Source organism: Argiope bruennichi, chromosome 5 (genome assembly GCF_947563725.1).
Source record: "Argiope bruennichi chromosome 5, qqArgBrue1.1, whole genome shotgun sequence".
NCBI lineage: Eukaryota > Metazoa > Arthropoda > Arachnida > Araneae > Araneidae > Argiope > Argiope bruennichi.
In genome coordinates, this window is record NC_079155.1 from 6,769,210 (window position 1) to 6,792,555 (window position 23,346).

At 28.0% G+C, this 23,346-nt stretch overlaps 1 protein-coding gene across 2 annotated transcripts in view; it reads left to right on the forward strand.

Annotated features, from left to right (window-relative positions):
- LOC129969387 (hemicentin-1-like) overlaps nucleotides 1-23,346 on the forward strand; it is a 423,763-nt gene that overhangs the window by 363,175 nt on the left and 37,242 nt on the right. For both annotated transcript variants that reach the window (XM_056083948.1, XM_056083949.1), the window contains exon 3: nucleotides 677-887. In XM_056083948.1, coding sequence (XP_055939923.1) covers nucleotides 677-887 — 211 coding nt within the window. The remainder of the gene's footprint in view (nucleotides 1-676; nucleotides 888-23,346) is intronic.

Consider the following 23,346-nt stretch of genomic DNA (forward strand, 5'->3'; position numbering starts at 1 on the left):
TATATATATATATATATATATATATATATATATATATATATATATATATATATATATATATATATATATATATATTTCTTTGCAATTCTCTTTTGCAATGTAAAAATTCACAAGAAAATCATGGCAATCATTTATAAGTTTTAAGGGAGCGAACTAATTTTTATCTTATTAAGTTTAAAAAATGTCTTGCAACATATTAATTGCTTACAATGTATTTGAATGGAAATTATTCTATAACTAAAAGCGTCCCACGGGGGAGGGAACCTCATAATTTAGGAAGAAAAGCTTCTTACATGGTGGGCGGTTCTCGACACCTTTCTAGATACACGAAATGCTGAAAGTCTGGCTCCTATCATCGATGATGGAGTGTACTTCCTTAGGGAAGAGTTGTACCGTTGGCGGTGATGGCCCTTACTACTCAACTGCAGTTCACTACAGTGTCGCTGTTCCAGCGGTGCAGTCATTCAATTTTTTCCGTGTAACTTCCGATGGGTCTGAGTACTCAGTTAGTGATATAACTAAAAGCAATTTCACTTATGAACTCCTTGTATTTTAAAGTTTTATTTCGAAATATTCAATTTGTAATATGAACCTATTTAAAGTTATTTCTTTTTTGTGCAGTTTCTTGCACTATAGTAGAATATTCGTTTATTTCCTTCTCTCATTTCAATTTCAGGTATCTTGGATCAGACGCAAGGATCTCCATGTCCTGACTGTTGGTAGGTTCACATACACAAGCGATCAGAGGTTCCAGACTATTCACTTAGAGAATTCGGACGATTGGACTCTTCAAGTGAAATACCCGCAAAGTAAAGATGGTGGGGTGTACGAGTGCCAAGTCAGCACCGTGCCCAAAATGAGTCACTTTGTCAATCTCAATGTCATTGGTAAGTTTATTATATAAGCATGCTTTTCCTCACGCATGGTCTAAAACTTTCACTTCTGCTTGCAATTTCAAAAATTGTTGAAATGCTGACATGCATTTTATTTTTCTGGCACATTAAAAGTTCGTTCACTTTCATTTTTTATAGAAACGGAATGACTGATGTAAAAACAAAATCATCAGTAATAACACTTACCTTTATATACTTCTCAATCCAGCCATTCAATAATTAATTTACATGTAAACACATTTAACAGTTTTAATATCACAAAAAGCAAGATATAATGAGAATGGATTTTATCAATAATCTATCAATTTTCTGCGCATCTCAGTATTTCAAAAAATGAATCAAGACGGTGAACATTATATCGGTTGTAGTCAATTCAATAATGATTTTAACAAACACTGATTATTGAATTCACTTTATTAGCTTATTTTATTAGAAGGAATTATCTTTGGATATTTATATCGATCTACTCAGTAATTAAAATATTTTGCTAAAACAGAATACTCCAGCCTCTAATTTTAAAATAAAAATTCTAAACAAGCCACAAATGAGGCATTTCGGTTACATAATAATGCAGTAATAACTAAGTAAAGCCAAACTTTGCATTAAATGAATTCTTCAAACACTGGACAAGTTCTTGAATTGATAATGCGCGAAAGTTTTTTATAGACTCTTTATTTTTCTGTAAAATTATGTTTAAAAACTGTGTAAAATGAAAGTTGCAGTGAAAAATTATTATAAAATAAAGAATAATGTACATTTCAGACATCTATAAAATAATTATAGAGCGGCCAAGCATGCAGGATGTTAATCATTTTTATTAAATATTTTCAAATGAGCGGTACTGATTACATTTGCAAGTAACTACTGAATAAAAATAATAGTAAAAATTAGAATGTGGATTCATTTTTCATTTCATAATTATTATCTTTTTTATTGTTCTTCTGCGATTATTCGAATTTTGTGGAGACAAAATAGTAAACTATTAACTTCTGAATGAGTAAAAGGTTTATCTGAAATATCTGATATTTTTTAATATGTACATTTGCATTTGCTTTCTGATATAAAGTCATTTGCACGGCATGATGCTTGCTTGTGAAAGTAGCAATCTTCTTTTGATTCACTTGCCCAGCATGCTCACCAACGTGAGTTATCACAGTTGCATGGTATTGAAATTTACCACGAATTTCATTAATCTCCCGCAGAGTATTGAATCACAAACAATTATTCTTGGATTTTAACACACAATCATACTGCAAGAGTATTTATATTTCTAGGAATTACATGAATCCTTCGATGGATCATGGTTGAAAACTAGCGCGGAAGTCACTTTTACCATAAATTTAACATTATTAAATGCGGGAGAAGTTTCATTTTTGCAGAGAGGAATATAGTCCATCAGTATTTAAATTTCAATCATCTGTGTTTATTTTAAAGGAAATAATTTATATTCTTCATTTCTTATAACTAGGTATAAACATCATTTTCTTTCCAATTGAAAATTTCTCCTATGCTTGCATCGATACAACTTTAAAATTTTAAGGGGGGGGGAGGGGAAAAGGTCAAATTAAGAAAAAAAAAGGATGGTGTAAAGAAATAAAGTAGAGTAGTAAGCAAAAGGATATAATATAATATAAATAACATGACAGATACAATGCAAAACACAAGTAAAGTTCAAACTTTATAACTTTATTCACACAATTGTCTGTATCATTTAATAATACTTTGTCAGAAACATAAGTATAAGGACAATACTTATGAAAGCAAATGGTTGTCCTATTTTTTTAAAGTCCTATATGCATATTTCAATATAATAAATTGCTTCATAACATTAACAACTCAAAAACAACTTTTTACATTATTTTGTTCAATAGCGAAGTGAAAACTGTGTAAGCTAATATTATTTTATCAGTTTTGACTGAAAATGCGCACGGAAACTTTTCTTTCAACTAAATTTTTATTAAAATGGTGATTGTTTCAACTATAGTATGACATTTCGAATGTAGATTGTACACATGAAAATTATGAAAATTATGTGAGTGTAAAATTTGTAAGACATCTTTTTAGGGGACATGAATTTAAATGAATAAAAATTAGTTTTTAAATAAGTATAGTCAATATCCAATATTATGAATTTAAGCTCTTCAAATATACTCACAAAAATTATAAAACCACGGATATACTTGAAACACGAGAAATCTTGCGACTATGTTTGCATACGCACAAATTACTTATGCTTCTATGCAAGCTGGAAAAGCATACTTTAACGAAGGTTTAACAAGGAGCATAAAAGAGAGATTAGATAACAATCAATACACGCAGAATAAAAGAATCACAATGATTACACAGACACGTTTTATTGTTTTAAAGGTCTCTTCATTTCTGTATATTAAATCGAACATCGAAATTACCATTCTGCAATTTATTAACAAGAAAATGTAATGTTGCTCTATTATTTTATATATGGAATTTTTTTAAACTCCTTATTAAACAGCAGTTCACTAGCAAATTTATTGCTTTTTAGGTAAATATATATTCATGTCTTATAAAATCTAAACACTTTCAATGAATTGTATATTATTATTTCTGTGCTTCATATTGAAAAATTAATTAAAAATTCAATAATTTAAAGATATCGATGAACTTAAAATTAAATCTTTTTTTTTATTTAATAAGAGCCACCTCATTGCACTTTCAAACTTCCTTATTAATAAGAAATGTATAGATTGAAAAAAAAAACATATTAAAAAACACTGATTGCTTCAAAAACATCCACTTTTCTGTGTTCCAATCTAGAAAGTAATCTGACTGACTCGCAACTTTCAGAGATCGTTGTCCTGTTCAATCAATCTTCATTTTTAATTCAATAAGAGTAATCCACGGTCACGTAGATCCAATTTCTATGGAAGATCACGCAAAGCCTGCCAAAAGCTTCGTACGAAAGTTTTGCAGATATTTTACGGTAATATTCGAATTCGTTGTCCTCGCATTGATGCACCAGAAAACTGCAGCGAATTAAGATCTAAATTAGGCCATTTTGTACACAAATGCATCATCGTTAAAGTCAGAAATTGGGTTTAGGTCTGCTTAGAATGATTTCTCAATTTCAACAAAAAGACGTATCTACTGTTATACTGTTTTTTGCCGATAATTTCCGCTAATATTATGGGCTCCGGTTTTTGACTGCTACTAAAATTAACTTGTGTTGGTAAAATTTGTTGCAAATTCATCGAGTATCTATGTTGCGAATTGTTGATAAAAGCAAGCATTGCTATATGCGTACGAAAACTTTATTTGCTCTTTGTAAATGGATTGAAAAATAATAATTTAATCGAAAAGTGATTATTTATATATATATGTGTGTGTGTGTGTGTTAGAATGCTTACATGTATGTAATTAAAATACTTTTCAATTGTCTTCATTAACATTTAATACCTTGGAAAGTGTGATAATTTGTTGCAATAAGTATAGAAAACAATTGTTGAAAGAAGAGTGTATTGAAATAATACCCTAAATAGTTTGTATCAATCACATAATCGTAAGCAATAGTTAAGCGTGAAAAAATGATCCTATAACCCATCCCAAAGTCTAAGGTATGACGCCCAGGGGAATCACCATTTTCTTACAGGGCTGTGAAGCATATTATATAAATTTCATAATTTTATATGGATTCCGCAGATCGCGACAATTTTATTGAACACATATCAAAGTTTAACATCTAGATAGATACATCTATTTTCAGAAAGATAACATTTTAAAGTTTTTATAGATTCAAGATGCCAAAACTTCTGCATTAGTTGTTTAAAGTTTCAAAATATATATATATATATATATATATATATATATATATATATATATATATATATATATATATATATATATATATATATATATATATATATATATATATATATATATATATATATATATATATATATATATATATATATAAAATTCAAAAAGTCTATTATGCATCAAATGAATAAATGTGAAGAAATGAAAGGAATTAATTTGAAAAATACTTGGATTTAAAACATTTTTGAATTATCTTTAGGTGGAAATTAACAAATTATGAAAATTGCACTTACAAAATATACTAAGCTCTAATAAAGGTTTTTTTTTTTTTTTGTCTCTCCAGATGAAATAACTTTTTTAGTGAAAAAATATTAATTTATTAATTAATTAAAAAGTGAAAACAAATTCATTCAGAAATATATTTTTAAGTCGTTAGTTCATCCAGATTAAAAAATTAAAGCTATTATTCATTATTCCTTTGCATTTAGGAACTTGCAAAGGCAAGAGTTTTAAAAAAGATGGGATTTCTTGATTATTAATAACATCAGCAAATACAAAAAAAAAAAGTTTAAAATAAAAATAAAAAGATTTTTGCCTTGTCTAATGTCTGTGACAAATATAATTTCATAATACTCACTGTATAAAGGCTAGGTAATTGTCATATCTTTTTCTTGCGCTCTATACTTTTAAAAAGTTTTATATCATTTTATATTTTAAAGTAAATGTAATGCTGTATACTGATTTTTTTTCAATAGATATAAATAAAATACTTCTTTTTCGATTATTGCTAATAATATTTAATGCTTTATTAAATTTGAACTATTGCATTTTAGTAATGGACGTTAGATTCGTACATATATGATTATATGAAAAAGCATAGAGCGATTGTCATTTTTACAAGACATTTTGCAATGGAATTTAAAAAATAATAAAGATAAAAATAATAAACCCTATGTCCTGACTCAGAAGGCCCGATTACTTCGGTTTAGTACGTTTAATCAACACTACTGAGAATTTAGCCATAACAGTTTGGAGGCTCTAGAATACTCATAAATCATTCTACTTAATTAGTTCGGGAAAGTCTAAAATAATAAAGAGGTCTGATAGAAAATGATGAATAAGGTAGAAAGCTCCGCCTCTTGACCATGCTATAAACGAATCAGCACTTCAAGGTGAGCATGGCAAACAGGTTAGCAACTGGTTCTTCACTGAATGGTTGATTAGCCGGGTGTCTCAGCCAGTGGAAGGAGACTTCGAATATGGAGATGATTTAAATAAGATATGTTCCAGAAATGTTGGTTTTAAAAGTAGTGCTTCTAAGCATTTAAACGGGCGAATTAGGAAAGTAGGAATTTAAACTTCATGTATACTGAGATGCAGGGTTGAAACTAGATTTCCAGTAAAATTAATATCTCCAATTAAAATGATATAAGCAAATCTTGCAAAAACCTTATAACGGAGTGTATTAAAGCACTTATAAATAAAAATTGGCGTACGTCTTTTAGAAATTCTATTAAATTCCTCAATTTGATTGATAATTTAAAGTATTCGATTTTAGCTATTTAAATAATTATTTGTAAAATTGTGTTTATTATTTTCTATTTACTTTTACTTTTCTAATTAAATATTAACTGCAACATTTATTTTTAATTTTGCACTTAAAAATTATGAATTCTGGAAAAGCTTGATTTTTATTCTCGAAAAACAAATTTGAAATATTAAGATCAGTAATTTTCCATAAATAATATTTCTTTTTCATAATTTTCCATAAATATAATTTCAAAATTTAAACTTTAGCGAGAAATTTCTGAAATGGACCATACCATAATAATATTAATTTTCTGTCATCTTGAAGATAGTTGAGATAAAACAAAATGAATAAATTAAAATTGTTCATCCTACAGAATATAAACTGATAGCAGAAATGTTCAATTATAAATCTTTACATGTTTATGAAATCGAAATTTTAATTTTAACCATTGTCTAGACCAAGCTCAAAAATAATTTAGAAACCGTCATTTTGTGTTGCCAAGTTAACAGGATCAAAAATATGTTTTGCTTTCTTCAATTAATTCTGCATCGCTAACTATGTTCATTTCAAGCACACATTATTTTCGTACATTTATGCAATAGAAGCAAAATTCATATTTTAAATAATAATTGTTTATACGCAGCATATTTCTTTTTGCGTTTTCGCCAAAAAGAAATGGAGATATGAATGAATAAAAGCTTGTATTCGCATGAAAATGCTCCTTGTAAATTTATTCTTAACAATAACTTTCTCTTAGTATGACTTCCGTTTGTTTTTCTTATTTAAACACAACTGTATTTTCTCTCCAACATTTTTTCCCTTCAAATCTTGTTTAACCATCGAAGGAAACAGCGTAGCAAAATCTTAATGGAGTAAAGTTCATAATTCATGAAATTCTCATAAACTAGAGACAACAAAGCATGAATCAAAGTTAAAAAAGAAAAAGAAAAGAAAAACTGTTCGAGATCTTTATTCTTACTTTCTTATTGAAGTAAAGCAAAGCATGAGAGAGAAACCAAAACAGCAATTTTGCAATTTACGAGAAATACTGCTTTTTTTTTTTCTATACATTTTCGTTCTTCTTTTTCTTTCTCTTTTAACTTCTTCTAACAAAATTGAAATTTATGGTCCTTTCAGCCTAAAACCCTCGCGTCGAAAAATTAAGGTTAGCAATTTGTTTATTGCAAAGCACTAGAATGCTTGAAGTGTTGCCACATAAAGCAAGAAATTTAGGAAACTTATTGATATTTATTGCCGAGATTAATAAAACCCCCCTTTTTTTTCAAAGCTCTGATTCTACTTATGCCTAAAACGAATGAGATAACAGTCCGGCGGCCCCTTTTATATTTTGAGGAAGGTGATGACAAAATATAATATATACTTTAAACATGTCAAATTGTTTCTTGGTAATTACACTTCCATACATCGTCATGCAAGTCAGGTCACTGCAGAGTTTTAATAATAAAAAATAAATATAAAACCGTTTTAGTGCTGAGCGTTTTAAGTGCAGTTTTACTTTAATAATGTATTTTTTTTTTTCATAAATTGCTTCCCTAAACAGAGTGCAAGAAGATTGGAATATTTTTCTAAAATTATTATAGAATTTTTAATGCTGCTAACTGCACTTTAATATTACAATCGAGGTTTATAATTTATTGTATTCTTCTTCATTGATTTCAAATTTTTTTAAGCGTGGTTATTGTTATTGGTTTGTTATTAAAAATAAATGTATATTAAAAAAAAACTAAACAAAAGACGATCGAATAAAATTGTTTATTTTATTTATGAATCGGAAAAAAAAAAGCTTTAAAAAGTGCAAATGCAATTGCATATAATCTTATAAACAAAGAATGGAATTTCTTAAAGTATTCTTACACGATTCTAAGATTTGCTGACAAAATCGTAGAAATCTGTTTAGGTATATCGTTTCTGTTTAGGTTTATGACAATGTATTGATACATTAAAAATACCAAATATTAAAAGAACGCTAGAACTATAATAGAATTCTATATATAAATACATTGCATTTGTTTTTATGATTGGTATCCAGTATTTCTTTTACATTGACAAAAAATAAAACCTAACATGAAAAAATTATTTATACCAGATAAACAACATTTGGAAGACATGTTTGCACTCCTAAAAGATAATTTTTTTTCAAATTTTGATGTAGTAGAAAAAGAATATCACTAGAAGCGAAACTATGTACATGCAAATCATTTTTGCTAAAAAGTATTCATTGTAAACTTCCTTTCGAACCGATTGTAGTGAACTGAATATAAAAGAAGAGTATATTTAAGAAGCCGAAAAAGGAAGACCATCATATTCGCTGCATGACATGGTGTATGGCACTGCAGAAATTCGTTGTTTTTGTTGTCATCACCATGGCATGAAGACGATAGTTAAATGGTTACTTCAGGGACAACTCTGGGATAAACACTGTAACTCTCACGCCATTCACTTCACGTTATTGCCATATGTATCTTCAGTAGTGTCACTAGAACTTATTTGAGGTTCTAAGTGAAATCTGTTGAGATTTCATAGGAGAACTGTTTCTTCCTCGACCCCAGTGATGGTCACATATTGGTTATAAAGAATCTAAGTGAGCATTCTTATCCAAATTGCCTGCCTTTTAGACGCTCTGTTGTACAGTTATTGTCTGGAGAGCAATTTCCTCTGACATTAGCAGCATTCTCATCGCTATCCCAAGCAGAATGATACAAATTGATTCGACATATTGGTGACTAACCCATTGCGTTGTTATTTTTGATTAATGCTCCAGGTGGGAATTTCCAACAGGATAAAGCTCGTCTACATATCAATCTAGATATCCAACGAGCTCGACATGTTTCTTGACTTAGAGATCCCCATAACTTTTTTCCCCCTTTGAGTACATACTGGACATTATTGGACGGCATGGATGGACAATAACGCATTATCTACAACCAGCACGAGTGGCATCTGATAGCCAAGTCAATTAAGCATAGAACTGTATCCTACAAAATTATATACCCCACCTGAGTGACACATTACAACTGTCTGTGTATGCTAGTCATTACAGATGGTTTCTCTCATGAAATCTTTAACTTGTGACCTAGGAACTTTATTAAAATAGACCTAGACAAATCCTTTTCCTGCCTTTCATTTTTATCGGCTATATTCTTCTCGGTTTGGGATTTCCTTTTCCATCTGCACAAAGAAAGATACTCTTTCTCAATCTTTACTGGATAAATCAATATATAAAAGTATATTAAAAATTTTAACCATAATCAAACAATCAACCAGATATATTACTTATTTGGGAAATTGAGGCTTCAAGTATTTTAAAATAAAATAATTAAAATAGTTATTATTATTTTCTATTTACATGCATATTTTCATCAATTTATTTTTTAACATTCTTCCTATACTTAATTTAAATGTAGCAATTGAAATAATTTGTTATATTTCAGAATTCAATGCAAAATAAAGTCTTTTGAAATACTTATTGCTCTATTGCAGATTCTGGTACATTTTGTGATAAGAGAAAGGAAAATGCTTTCAAATGAGTCCTCAATGTCTGTAAGAAATATTAAGAGGCCATACAAAAGAATGATCTATCAGCCGTTACATATATATATAACTGTAAGAAGAAATACATTTCATTGACTAGTCAGGAAAAAGGCCTATATACAAGCTTCTCTAAATGGCGTTTGATTTCTTGCAGGGCACGAGTAGTACTTTTGGTCTCATCTTTCTTTTTCTGATATTCTTTAATTGTCTAGATAGCAAATTCTCAACCCCTTATATTTTTGCATCTGTATCCTGTCTACTTGCTTTCAAGGAACCAGAAATTTCTAGTTTAAAGATTTTTTCATTAACAGGGTATCAATTCCCTTTAATTCAAATTTTCTCATAATCAAGGAGTACAGGTGATATTCGATTTAAATTCAGTACATATGCATACATATGTTCAGTATTTCTTAGTAAAAAAAATATAAAGAACAATTATTTTTAAATTTATGCATTTACGTTTCTTTTTGAAGCAATAAATGGTTTTACAATCTTTAATACGACCATGTTACTTACATAATCACCTCTAACTTCTGCACTATTATCGATGACTATCATAGTTTAGTTTTTTTTTATGAGACATTCCACGGAAAATCTCAGCTACATATCAATCAATGATTGGGTTTTACAATATTCTTGTATTTTTTCATTCATTTTCTAATACAATATAGCAAGTTTTTAAAAACCTTTTTTAAAACAAAATTTCAAACAAATTTTTATTTCAGTTAGCTTACTTTTCATAAGTTTCCAGTTGCCATGAAAAGTATGGAAGCATTTCACTAGATGTTTCAAATCACTTTTTAAGTGTAACGTATTTAAAAAGGCACCATAATAAAAAAAAATTCTCGCATTTATTTTTTCTTTACAAGGACGAATAGGCTGAGAAGAAAAAAAAATGTTCCTCAATATCCTCGAAATACAGACATGATGAAAGAGTGTGCATATATCATCAAAAGCAAATGCTACTTTTTGCTCTGTCGGTGAGCGCAGGCAAATGCACTCATTCTTTTTTTTTTTTTTTTTTTTTTTGCTTTAAAGTCTAGAAATAAGTCATGTATATAAAATGACCATCCGCAAAGAGAATATTTTTATTCAGTTCTTGAATCATTTATCCTTTGCCTTTAAGGACATTTTGAAAAGATGAATTATTTTGAATGTAGTAAACGTGACTGTGATCATTTAAGCTGCTGAACAGTCTTCTATAAAGCTGCTGAATTCTTTTATATTTATGGTAGAGATTTCCCCGTAATTCACGGTGTAATTCTGTGATCAATTTATATTTGAGTTTAAAATATTCACATTTAAACTCAACGTTAAAAAAATTCCCAATGTGATAATTTTTTTAACTGATTCCATGTCGTATATAAAATCATATATTCTTATTCAGTTTATTTTACATATTTGCACCAAATATTATGATAAGCGTGAAGTAAGAAAACAAGCGAAGAATTCGTCATCAGAATCTGTTAGGTTGATAAAAATTCAAGCAGATTGACAGATATCAAACAATAAAATAATTTTTGTTTGGAATCAAAGATATATTTGTTTCTTACATTTCTGGTGGAGTTGAATGTATGTGTTGAAGCTCAAGATATAAAGAGATAATAAACCATATAAGATATTATTTACTCTTCATTTAACATTGTAAACTTTAAATGTAAGACAATTTATTTAGTCGAATTCTATGAAATTTTAATTTGTTTACTATTACTCTAGCGAAAAGGCTTCCGACGAAGCAATAAAACAGCTTCCATGAATCTGACAAGCAAATCTTATGTTAACAAACAAACTGTCAAAACCGTGTTTCAATGCTGTAATATATGATATAATTATAAATAAAATTTTTGCATAAAATGTGTTTAACATAGAGAAAACAGTGAACATTATGTAGAAAAAGGAAAAATAATTTATTTTGCTCAATTTTCCGACTGCAATATTTCTTTTCGTTAGATGTGTTGAATGTATGTGGTCTATGACATGTAAAAGACGCTCCTCTCTATGATGTATATTTATCACTTTATTAACTTGCTATGTATTATTTAATAAGTTTATTAGATGTTTCCGCAAATCCGGGATCCTGATACCGTTTGAAATGGCCTTATAAGAAATAGAAAATCTTCGACGAACCTCACCAAAAAAATGCACGTTCAAATAAAATACAAATAAAATAAATAAAAACGTTAAAAAATCAACATTTCATGAGATGGTAATAGTACTATGCTTTTTAATAGACCCAAATGTATTTATATATTCAAAGAATATTTGCCATTTTCAGAATATTAGCATCATATTTAAATCGGATTTCAACAACAAATCGAAACTTTTCAGTTACATTCAATTTTCAATTAAAACCGAGCTACGCATCAGCAATTGATTATTTTTACAGAGCGAATTAAATTTTCATTTCACCTTTGAAGATAAGATTAATTATTCAATTACTTTCATAATTTACTTTTTACTTTCTTATATTTTAGCTCTTTCTAACACATTTGTTAAGAACTGTTCTTGACCTTTTAACATACATGAATTTGCACACTAAATTATTAACTTTATGCACTTTGATTTCAATTTCATTGAATAATTGAAATTTGAGAAATTTTTCTTTCATTGTGAGGGTTTCGCAACAACGAATAATACTCTTAAGCAAATGTATTTAAGTTTATTTTTGCTTTTCTGAAGTATATTGTTAACAAAGATTTGAGGTTGAAGCTAATTTAAGATTAAACAAAAAAATTCATGAATCGATATATGCAAGTCTATAATTAGAATGTATTTAAAATACTATCAACCTTTGCAATACTAGTTTTACAACATTTAATAATTAAACCTAGTATTGATTTTTCCTTGAAAACCATAATAGTTTCGAGTTTTTGTATCTTGTAAAACATAAATAAAAAGTTAAAATTTAATTAAATTCGTATCACAATAGATGTAATCCATGTTACATATCTTGTCCGCATAAATGGTACTTTGTTCAGTAAACGTCATAATACACACTTTCTAAACCAAATAAAAAATCTATTAGTAGGCACAAAACTGAAAAAAATTACATTTCTTCGTGCACATGCACTTTAAAAAAAATAAATGAATAAATACATCTACTTTTCTAATATAATGGAACTCTCTTTTAATATCTTTAGATGAACATTGATGAAATAAAATATGTATTTTTCGTGTTTATTTTCTATATCTATATATCTTTCATTGCAACTATATGAGAAGAGTTGTATTTCAGAATTGGTTCTCGATAGATTAAAAGTAAGATAATTAAAATAAATATATTACGTTATTAGACAAGAGATTTGGAGTAATAAAACATGTTTCTAAAAGTATCTAATGAATGTTTGGTTATATATATATATATATATATATATATATATATATATATATATAAGTAACCAATCTAAAGTAAGAAATAGTTTGAAAGCGAAACTGAAATGAAAACAAAACAAAACAGTTTAGGAAATCGCAACAAAAATTTATTACCTATTCAAACTAAAACCAAAAAAGAACTTCATAGTATTTAGAGAGCGCAACTGCAGCTACTTCTAAAACACAGATGAATTGATACAAAAGTATTAAAATCAAGTTAATAGGAAAATAAAAAACCAAATAAAAATTAAACCAAAAAAAAAATATAAAGAAGAAAATATAAATAAGAAAAAAAAAGAATTATATATTATTTTAGTACTTTTGTATGTATATATATATATATATATTTATATATATATATATATATATATATAGAGAGAGAGAGAGAGAGAGAGAGAGAGAGAGATATAGATATAGATAAATAAAACATAATAACTTTTTGAGTAGACAACATACATGAAACGCAATATTTTTTTTCCGTGCGTAATATGTTTATTTAATACTATATGACTTCAGCTATCTAACCAAAAGGGCTTTCGGTGCATGAAAGACAGCTGGGAAGATTCTCAACGAATGCATATAAAAGCATATAAAGAAAAAGAACATAATCGCATTAAACTAAGATATACGAAATACATACCAACAAAAATATTAACCATAGATGAAAAAAATGTTTGATAATTATTAATTAGATATTCATAATATAATAGGGATATAGAATTCCTTTTAATGATTTCTCATGACCGAAATACTTTTTTGTATTTCACTCTATCTGTATTTTTTGTTTTGTATTCATATCCTATACAATAAAATTAAAACCATAGCAGCGCTATAGCTCGTACTTATTTAAGCCCAACTGTATTAGGCAAAGTTCTAGAATAATCAAAGAAAGTTATACATAGCCTACATTTCCCCACGAATGCATACTAGGAATAGGATATAAGAAATAAAAAAAACGATCGCCGGCTTCAGAAAAGATTTGAACGAAAAAGACGGCGTATTCATTTCTACGTGATTCCCATTCAAAAGGAATGCCTGCTAATTTATTCAAAGCTTCGAATTTCTTTCGTTGTGCATGGCACGGAATGCTCCAGGAGCACCATTCCTCACGCGAATAGCTCATCTTGTCTAAAAACTCAAAAGGATACGTTCTGGGCAATGCACAAAAGGATTCATATAATATGAAATGCCATTGATACCTTCATAATGTGTGTTTGTGCATTCTTTTTATTTCCAGAAAGAAATGCCAAAAACAGTTCGCTTTACAGTTTGAGGTAAAAATCATTACCCATTTCGATACATGCATGCAGCACAGTTTTTCTAAAAAATAAAATTAGGAAAAAAGTGTTAGTCTTTTATATATATATATATATATATATATATATATATATATATATATATATATATATATATATATATATATATATATATATATATATATATATATATATATATATATATATATATATATATATATATAATTTTTATTTCATTAAAATAATAATGTTTATCATCATAAGTGATGTACGTTCTTTCAGAGAGGATATTTTCCTTTCTAAATATTCTAAATATCAGGCATTAATAATTTTTACTTCATTTAAATAATACTGTTACCTTTATCGTCATAAGTGATATATATGTGTTCAGGGAGAGTATATATATATATATATATACATAAATCGTAAAGGCATTTTTGTGAGTTTTGTGAGTAAAGACAGTTTCGTAAGAAAATGATACTGAAAATTATTTATAGATTGGTGAAAGATACAAATTTGCTGCTTTAATCAGTTTCTTAAAGAATTTCTTTAATCAGTTTCTTAAAGAATTTCTTTAATCAGTTTCTTAAAGAATTTCTTTAATCAGTTTCTTAAATGAACATTTGTTTTTACTTTTTCTATAAATAATATCTAAGAAAAGAAGTAAGTGCTTGAACGATTACTACTGAAAAATCAGTATCATCTCACAATTTTTCCACTCATCTTATCAACATCTTTATCAGAATTTTGTCATTTATTTGAAGTACTCGAAATGTCGACCAGGTTCAGGAATTGCTATAGCTCAGAACGATGGAACTGCTGACATGGCTAAGCATATCAAATAGCATTTGGTCATTTTTTTTTCATTAATATTTCTCAACTCACCAACTGAACATGGTCTTCACCAGTCCATTGTACGCTGCAGGTGATATTTAATCCATCAGAAATATCTTATTCGCAAATTTTATTGAATGATTGATCGTATCAAAATTAATGAGCTAGCAACCAGAATCCATATGAAAAAGAATAATAATCGGAATCAAGATTTTTTGGATCATAGGGACTAATTTCAATAGTTATTCTGCGTAAAGACTTTTGTCCGTTATATAACAACGTAATGGATCGCAGGCGACGCTAAATAACATGTTGGCATTGTCACATAATTTTTTTAAGAATGGAAATGGCATTAATATAACACCTCCAATTCCATATACCCCTAAAATGGAAACTAAATTGAGACGACAATGGTATAACATTTGTCCGAAATGACTCGGTAACAGCCCTCATGTTATTGAAACGCTTTCGTATAAAGCTTTGATTTTATTGAAATATGAATGCTTTGTCGTTCTTCAACTTGCATCAAAATTGTTGATTGCAAGAACTGTATTTTATACATTTCATTAATCAAAGATCATTTCTGGGCTGTTCCCTCCTGATCTGCACTTTTAGAAAATTTAAAGATAGCATGGTCTTGTAATGAAATTAATTGCTTTTTCCACATTACACGGTTAGTTTCGCTACAGTTTACTTAAGAAAAATATAGTTACCATTAAGGTGTCTCCATTCTGAATTATATAGTGTCGCTAATTTCATGTACAACCAAAAATAAATAAATAAAAATAAGGGATAATTAATAACATTGACTATAAATTTCGACTCAAACAATGCCAAAGTTTGTCTTATTGGTAAATTTTACGTTAATTTTCTGTGAATATAACTCTTTTTGCCTTCAATAGTTAAAGTGTTAAGAGTGTCTCCATTTCGTTCACCAATATTAAAAGTTTCAACTATAATACAAATTACATCCTATGTAAGAAAAATGCACCTTTCAGTTATGAAAAATAACTTCAAAATTGCTAAAGTAATTCAGAAATAACAACAGTGAGCTTTCAAATTTATTAATAAAATTTCTTTATTTATTTGTCTTCAAATGTTTACAACTTGTCATATAAAATTAAAGCCCTTTCTACGCTTTTAATTGCTATTTTATTGGTAATCCTCGATGAATAAATCGACGTTTTAGAATAAAAATACAAATAAAAAATATACAGAAAATGAATTTTATGTGAGAGTTCAACGAAATAATAATAAAATTGGAAATATTTTTCAATAATGCGAACTAGCAAAAAGGAAAGGAATAATTATTAACAAATGTCAGTAATGAATGCCCTTACTTAGTAATAAAGTATGTTAAGTGACTCGTCCCCAGATATTCACAACTTTTCATGGCGTGCTCAAATTCCTTTCAAGTTTATTCTGGGGAGAACAATTAAAGCGAGAGAAAGAGGACGATGTTCTTTTCCAAGATTTTTGGTAGTGGCAGTGACATGTTTCCTTTGATAAAGATCTCCGTGGGTTTCTTTCCTTCCCAAAAGAATAACCCGAAATTCTGCACGCGATTCTTTTATTCCATACCACTAATTAGTTACAGAACAAGCCGCGAGGCAATTTGCAAATTGTAATCGAACTTGTTGACACAAAAGCTTAGAACACATCACGATTTTTCGTAGCAGGAAGATGAAAGTGTCACAAAGTTGCATTTTGCAACCTTGTATTCGTTTCCCAATGCTTTGACAGCAATGACAGAGATGGATGAAAATCTTTTGCGTGGAAAGACACAGAAAATTATAATTTGTTCTGGAAAATTAAGATAACAGTAAAGTATTCAGAACTTGCGCCGATTATTTACCATTCATTGATAGGAAAGTCATTTCTCACAATCTTCTTGCTGCTGCACGAAAGGAGAAAAAGATACATTTCATTGCTGTTGAACCTGTTTTATTTTGGATATATTTTTACATATTTTATTTTGAAGGTTGTATTAAGCGGAAAGTGATAGAACCAATTTTAACCAATATTTTCATTCAATTTCTGAGAGTGTATTTTGATTTTAAGCATGTCCAATATATAGTGCAAAATTTTTACTTTCTTCTGAAAAAAAATTGCTTAACTAATGAATCCCTCGAGATTATAATTATTAGATGAATCTTGTACAAGTTTAATTATGAATGTCCATTTCATACAAGGAACATTTTAAAAATCATTTGTGAATGCTAAAGAATATTCATAATGATTTAGAAAAAGGAGTTATAAATGAACAAAATTTATAATTACAATAATCAAAGAAAATCTATTTTATTAATATAGGAAAATATATATTGATAAAAATGTATAATTAAGTTCCATCATACCTCAAGTTATTTTAGTAGAAATATATAAAATTTCAAAGTTGCGTAAGTTTTCATAGCACTTATTTTCGCATTCATTTTAATTTATAAATGAAAAATTAACTATAAAATCCATTGATTTATCCTTAACACTTGCTAAATGGCTTTTTAAATTTATCGATTTTTTTTTATTTCTTTTCCAGTATTTCTTAAATTTATTTTTAAAATATTGCATCAACAATAATATTCTTTAAGAAAAGTTTGCCAAGTGTCTAAAAAAATGAGAAAAGTAAATTTTCTTTTCATTGCAAAGTCAGAATCTCAGCTATGATGGGTTTAGATCAATATATAAATGAATCGACGCCTGAGGTACAAATTTGAAAACGATTCCTTCTGAATTTTTGTATTATTTATGCATGGGATAGATTTCAAAAGCGAAGAATATAATCTTCATTCATTAGAAAATATTTAGAGAAATATTTTTTTTTATTGCAACTAGGTACAATATGTTTCAAAATTATAACCTTGGGCTTTCTTCCCAGTCTAGACTAAATTATTTATTTATTTTTAAATTTTGTGCTTATTTAGTTTGTGAAACAGGCATGAGACGATGGTAAAGAATGAAAAAATGTGTTATTTTCTAAAAATCTGAAGAAAAAAAGATGTTGAAACACTGTTTGTAGTTTTATGACATTTCGTAACAAGATATGGATTTTATGTAAAATCGAAACTTTATGATAATCACTAGTCAAATTATATAGATGATATAATTAAACGTAAAAAAAGCTATCAGTAATTTCGACGCTTTTGAATTTCATTTATGAAGAGTCATTTAATTCAGTTACTTCTGTTGAAGAAATTATAGTTAGGTTAAATATTTTTCTATCAAATGTAAAATGTTTAAAATTGGTATTCCATCCACAAATACCTGGTACTTAATGCATGTTATGATGCCTAAGTGAATATTTTGAACATAATGACGTTAATCAATAACACATTCGCCATGACTCTGGTTAATTTTCAGAAGGAGTTATGGGTTGCGGGTAAACAAACCCTAATTCTCTCAATAGAAGTTGTAAATTATTTCAAAGATTTTATGTGCATGTTTAATTCTTCATCAATATTGCACGAAAGTAAACTTTCTAAATAGATGGTTAAAGAAAAATGAGCAATTTAAAAAAAAATAATTGAAAACACTATTAAGCGATTGTAGCAATTTGAAAATTTAAGACAGGATATGAAAATAGCGCCATCTAATGAGTTTTGTTATTCATTAGTAGCAGAGACCAGTATTCTGGTATAATCAAAAAATTAATATCATTGACATTTCATATATATACAAAAGTAATTATATTTTCCATAAATTTTGTAATTCCAATTATTGCATTGTTTCTAATTAAATAGAAACAATAGATGAATTGTGAGTTGTGTAAGCAACACAATTTAGAATTTCTGGATTTCAGAAATTTGAACTTCAGTGATCTCATTTAATGATTAATTGAAACAGACAGTAGAACAATTTTTGGGAACATTGTTATAGAATAAGATAATATGGAATGCACTTCGAGATAAGAAATAAATACAATTCTTATTTGATAATTGAAGAAGAAGATTTTCTTTGATCATATTGTTATTGAATTTGATGCAAATCATTTGCATTAACTTCATCAATCAAAAATATGAATTATAAGGAGCAATATTTATACTTTGGCATAAATGATAATAATAACGAATAATAAAATTAAGAAATTATAAAATAATAATTAATATAGTGATATAATACAATTAATAAATAATAATAATAAATAATATAATTTTATAATAAAAGTTTTACTTAAAGTGATTATTTACACTGATGATCTCAACATTTCTGGTGCTTTGGATTGTAGTGTTTAATTTCATGAGTAATATTTTATTCATGCTGAGTTATATTATTTATGCAATCTGCAAGATATTGATAAGGTGTAATTACAAATTATCTGTTCGCATGCTTGTTTGTTTAAATAAATTTTGCATCTAAATATATTTTTAATAAATATGTTTCTAAATTTCCCTCCTGATTTTAAGAAAAATAATTCATGAACTATGTAATTCTTTCCTTTGCTAATTTTGGATTTTTATTTTCATGATAAAAGGTAAGGTGTCCATGATAAGAAACTTATATACATGTAAGAGTTTTTAGACAGATCTTTCCACATCTTGCTGACTTGGGTGCACATATGTATAGAGAATACGCATATATGCATGTAAATATGATAAATAATAAACCTAGTATTATATAAGCAAATTAAAAAAATTAATATGAAGTAAAATTGTAAAGCGAAAATAAATCGGAGAAAGAGTACCTATTATATACATAGGGGAAGAAAGGTAAGCGCATGCGGAAAAAATGCGCTAAAAGAGAAAATTCAAGGAATGCTGTGGAAATACATTTTTAACCGTAATTGAAGACGGGAGTCAGAATGAATCCGCGTTGTTCATTAGTTCTGATTATCACGTGGTATTTTGTTCTTGAATACATCTCCTCAACATCTTCAGTTGTTTTTTCAGCAGTAGATTGGCAAAAGTCTAAGTATGAACACGTGAATATGACCGAGTTATTCTTTTTCAAAGATTTGTTTTTATTATGGAGTCATTGACTCCATGTCCCTGAAATTGCTATTAATTTGAATAATGCAAAAATAATATAATAAAGAAATATTCTTAAAATAATATTTTAAAATATTGTATTCTTTGTTTTTATTTGTTAAATTCTAACAGTTATTGACATTAGTGTCATTCCGTAATATCTAAACGAAGTAAATATTCATTAAAAGATTGTTTAGGTTTTTCTCAGAACGTCTTTCCAACATTTAATATTATAATATTTAGCATTATTTAATATTAATTTTTGATACTTTTGGTAACTACTTGATTTCCAGAATTTATTGTGTTTCCAAAATAAATTCCATTGCTGTTTACAAAAGACAAAAAAGAGAAATAACAACGGAGTCATTTTGACCCCATGTCTCTGGGCGCTTGAGGAAATTTCTGTCTCCAATTCCAGGTTAAATCTATGGAAATGGGAGTAAAGCAGAAGGTAAAACAGGGTGATAAACGCATTTATCGTGCATTAAAAGATGGACCGCAAGATTAATTATGGTATTTTTCTGCAACCAGTATGCAATAAATATTGGCGATGTGTCTCAGACTAAAACCAATACATGAATCTGTTTATTTCAATGTAAATTTCCTTGTAACGAAACATTAAAATAATGTACATTTAAAAACTGATTCGTCTTTCAACTATTCTTTCGAACTCAAATAAAAAATAAATTAGATTTAAATTGTAAATGAATTCATTTTTTTTTTGTTTTATTAGCAAATTTCATTATGCATAAATCACATTTTTTTTTCAGTTTTTCGTGAAAATATTTCTACACTGAATGGCCGTTTGAAAAATCAAACTCCATGAACAATTAAATTATTTCAGTTCTGGATGTCTTTGAATTTTTCTTTAAATTAGCACCGCTTTATAATTTAAATGTACTGCTTTTATTTATTTCTGTATTGTCCAGAGCATCTCTTCATAATGAAACAAACTTCTAAATGTATCTGAACTCATTCCATTGGCTCTTTTAGTTCAGCAATTTCTGATAGTCCTAAGAATCGAAAGTTTCGACTATCACTTTGTTATCTTCATGGGCATAAGGTTCTGTGAAATAGGATATCCAAAAGGTGGACTATTCGAAACTATTTTCCGAACGATCTAAAGGTGACACTATAACGTGTCGTTCATGGCGCTATCAAAAAGGGAAAATAGCTTACCGAAAGGGAAAAAATTTAAAGCTTTAGGATCATTTTTCATTCTAGAACAGTATTTTCAATCCCATTCCGGAGAATAGTTCTTTAAGATATTCGAAGCGGAATACCTCGAATATTTGAGCTTTTGTGCGAATATGTTGCCTCAGGCTAACTCAAAAACGACATGAAAGTGAAAGATTGTTGCACTCGTTTTGTTTCTCTTTGATTCGTACACAAAACGCCTCTGTAGATTCTCTGAGCAAAATTGAAGTTTTCTAAGATAATATTCTCGCTCAAATAGTGCCATTGAAGCATAGAAATCTTTTAGAAGAGAATGTAAGTATTTGTATAAAAGCTTCCAATCTTCATCGCTGCTAAGAGAATTTTTTTTGAATAGAGGGGAGTATAGAATATAATGTTCCAAAAATCTTTTTATTGTTTGATTTCCAAGAATTTGTTAAAACATATTCTTGGAAAATGATAACATTTTTCTCATCTTTCTTGATACTTGACTGCTTATTTTTGTATCAGCAATGCTACATATGGAAGTTATAAAACTGAATATACTTAAAGAAAGAATCAGCAATGTGCTAATTTATCACTTATTAGTAAACCGGGAAAATACTGAAAAATCTGGATACTGCGGAAGAATTCGATTTTCAAGATTATCAAAAGAATATAAAATTTATACAGAAAATAATTACTGCGAACTATTTAGCAGTTCATAAATCTAGACTGAAAAATGATTAATAGAATATTTCACTGCAAAAACAAGAAGGGAAACACGCAAGAATAAATTTATGTTGAATGTTTCTATAAAAGGTCCTAATCTTCATCGTTGCTAAGAGATTTTTTTTCGGGGGGGGGAATTAGAATATTATGTTCCAAAAATCTTTATTCCTAGAATTTGTTAAAACGTATTCTTGGAAAATTGACTCTTTTTTTTTATGTGTGTGTCAGCAATGCCACAAATGTATGTTATAAAATTGAATATATTAAAAAAGCCAAGAACTTATTGCTGATTATCTTTCAATATCGAAAAGATCTGATAAAAGAACAATGATAGATAGAAAGAAAAATAAATATAACAGTAATGAACTTGTTTATCACTTATTAATAAACCTGGAAAATACTGAAAGATCGGAATACTGTGAAAGAATACAATTTTCAAGAATTTCAAAAGAATATCAATACAGAATATAATTATTGTGAATTCCTTAGCAGTTCATGAATCTGGAATGAAAATTTTTTAATAGAATATTGCCAGAACTACTGTAATAAGAATATAAATGAAACAAGCAAGAATAAATATATTTTTAAATGTATTTTTTGTCTCTTACAATCGTTTGCTTTTATCACTGATGTATGAGAAAACCTTTAATTCTGTTATATGTTGATTCATCATTCGTAAATTTTTAAAGAGATTTCTTTCAAAATATTTTATTAAAGAATTTTTAAAGAATGAAAGCACGATCTATATTTAGCTGTTAATCTCTGCAAAATTAGCGGTAACGTTTATTGCAGTATTTTAAAGCAGATATAAGAAAAGATAAATAAGCTTTTTTTTTTCCATTTCAAACAGATCTTTCAATCTTCTTTCTTGGGCGCTTTGGGGTGAGTAAAAGTTTCTAAATTTGTGTTTACCGATTGATTCGTAATACGCTTTTAAAGTTGAACTTCAAGATTTGTCTGGTACCTTAAACTTTTTTAAGTCTTGTTGGTCAAGTGTGGTTGTGTGCTGAAATCGAACAGTTTTAACAGTTCCATTTTCTTCTCTTATCTGTAGATGGAGCATGAAATTAAATTCGCGCTGAAATGCCTGGAGATGTTGATTGAAAGACGAATTCAATAAATGAAACTACCAAATTTAAATGGAATCTTCAACATTTACAATGCTTTTATTTTCCTTTCTTTTCAGAAAAATTCACATCCTGGTAACTATTTTGAAATGAATCAAGCTTTCCACAATTCAATTACCAGACTCAAAACAAAAGGAAAGT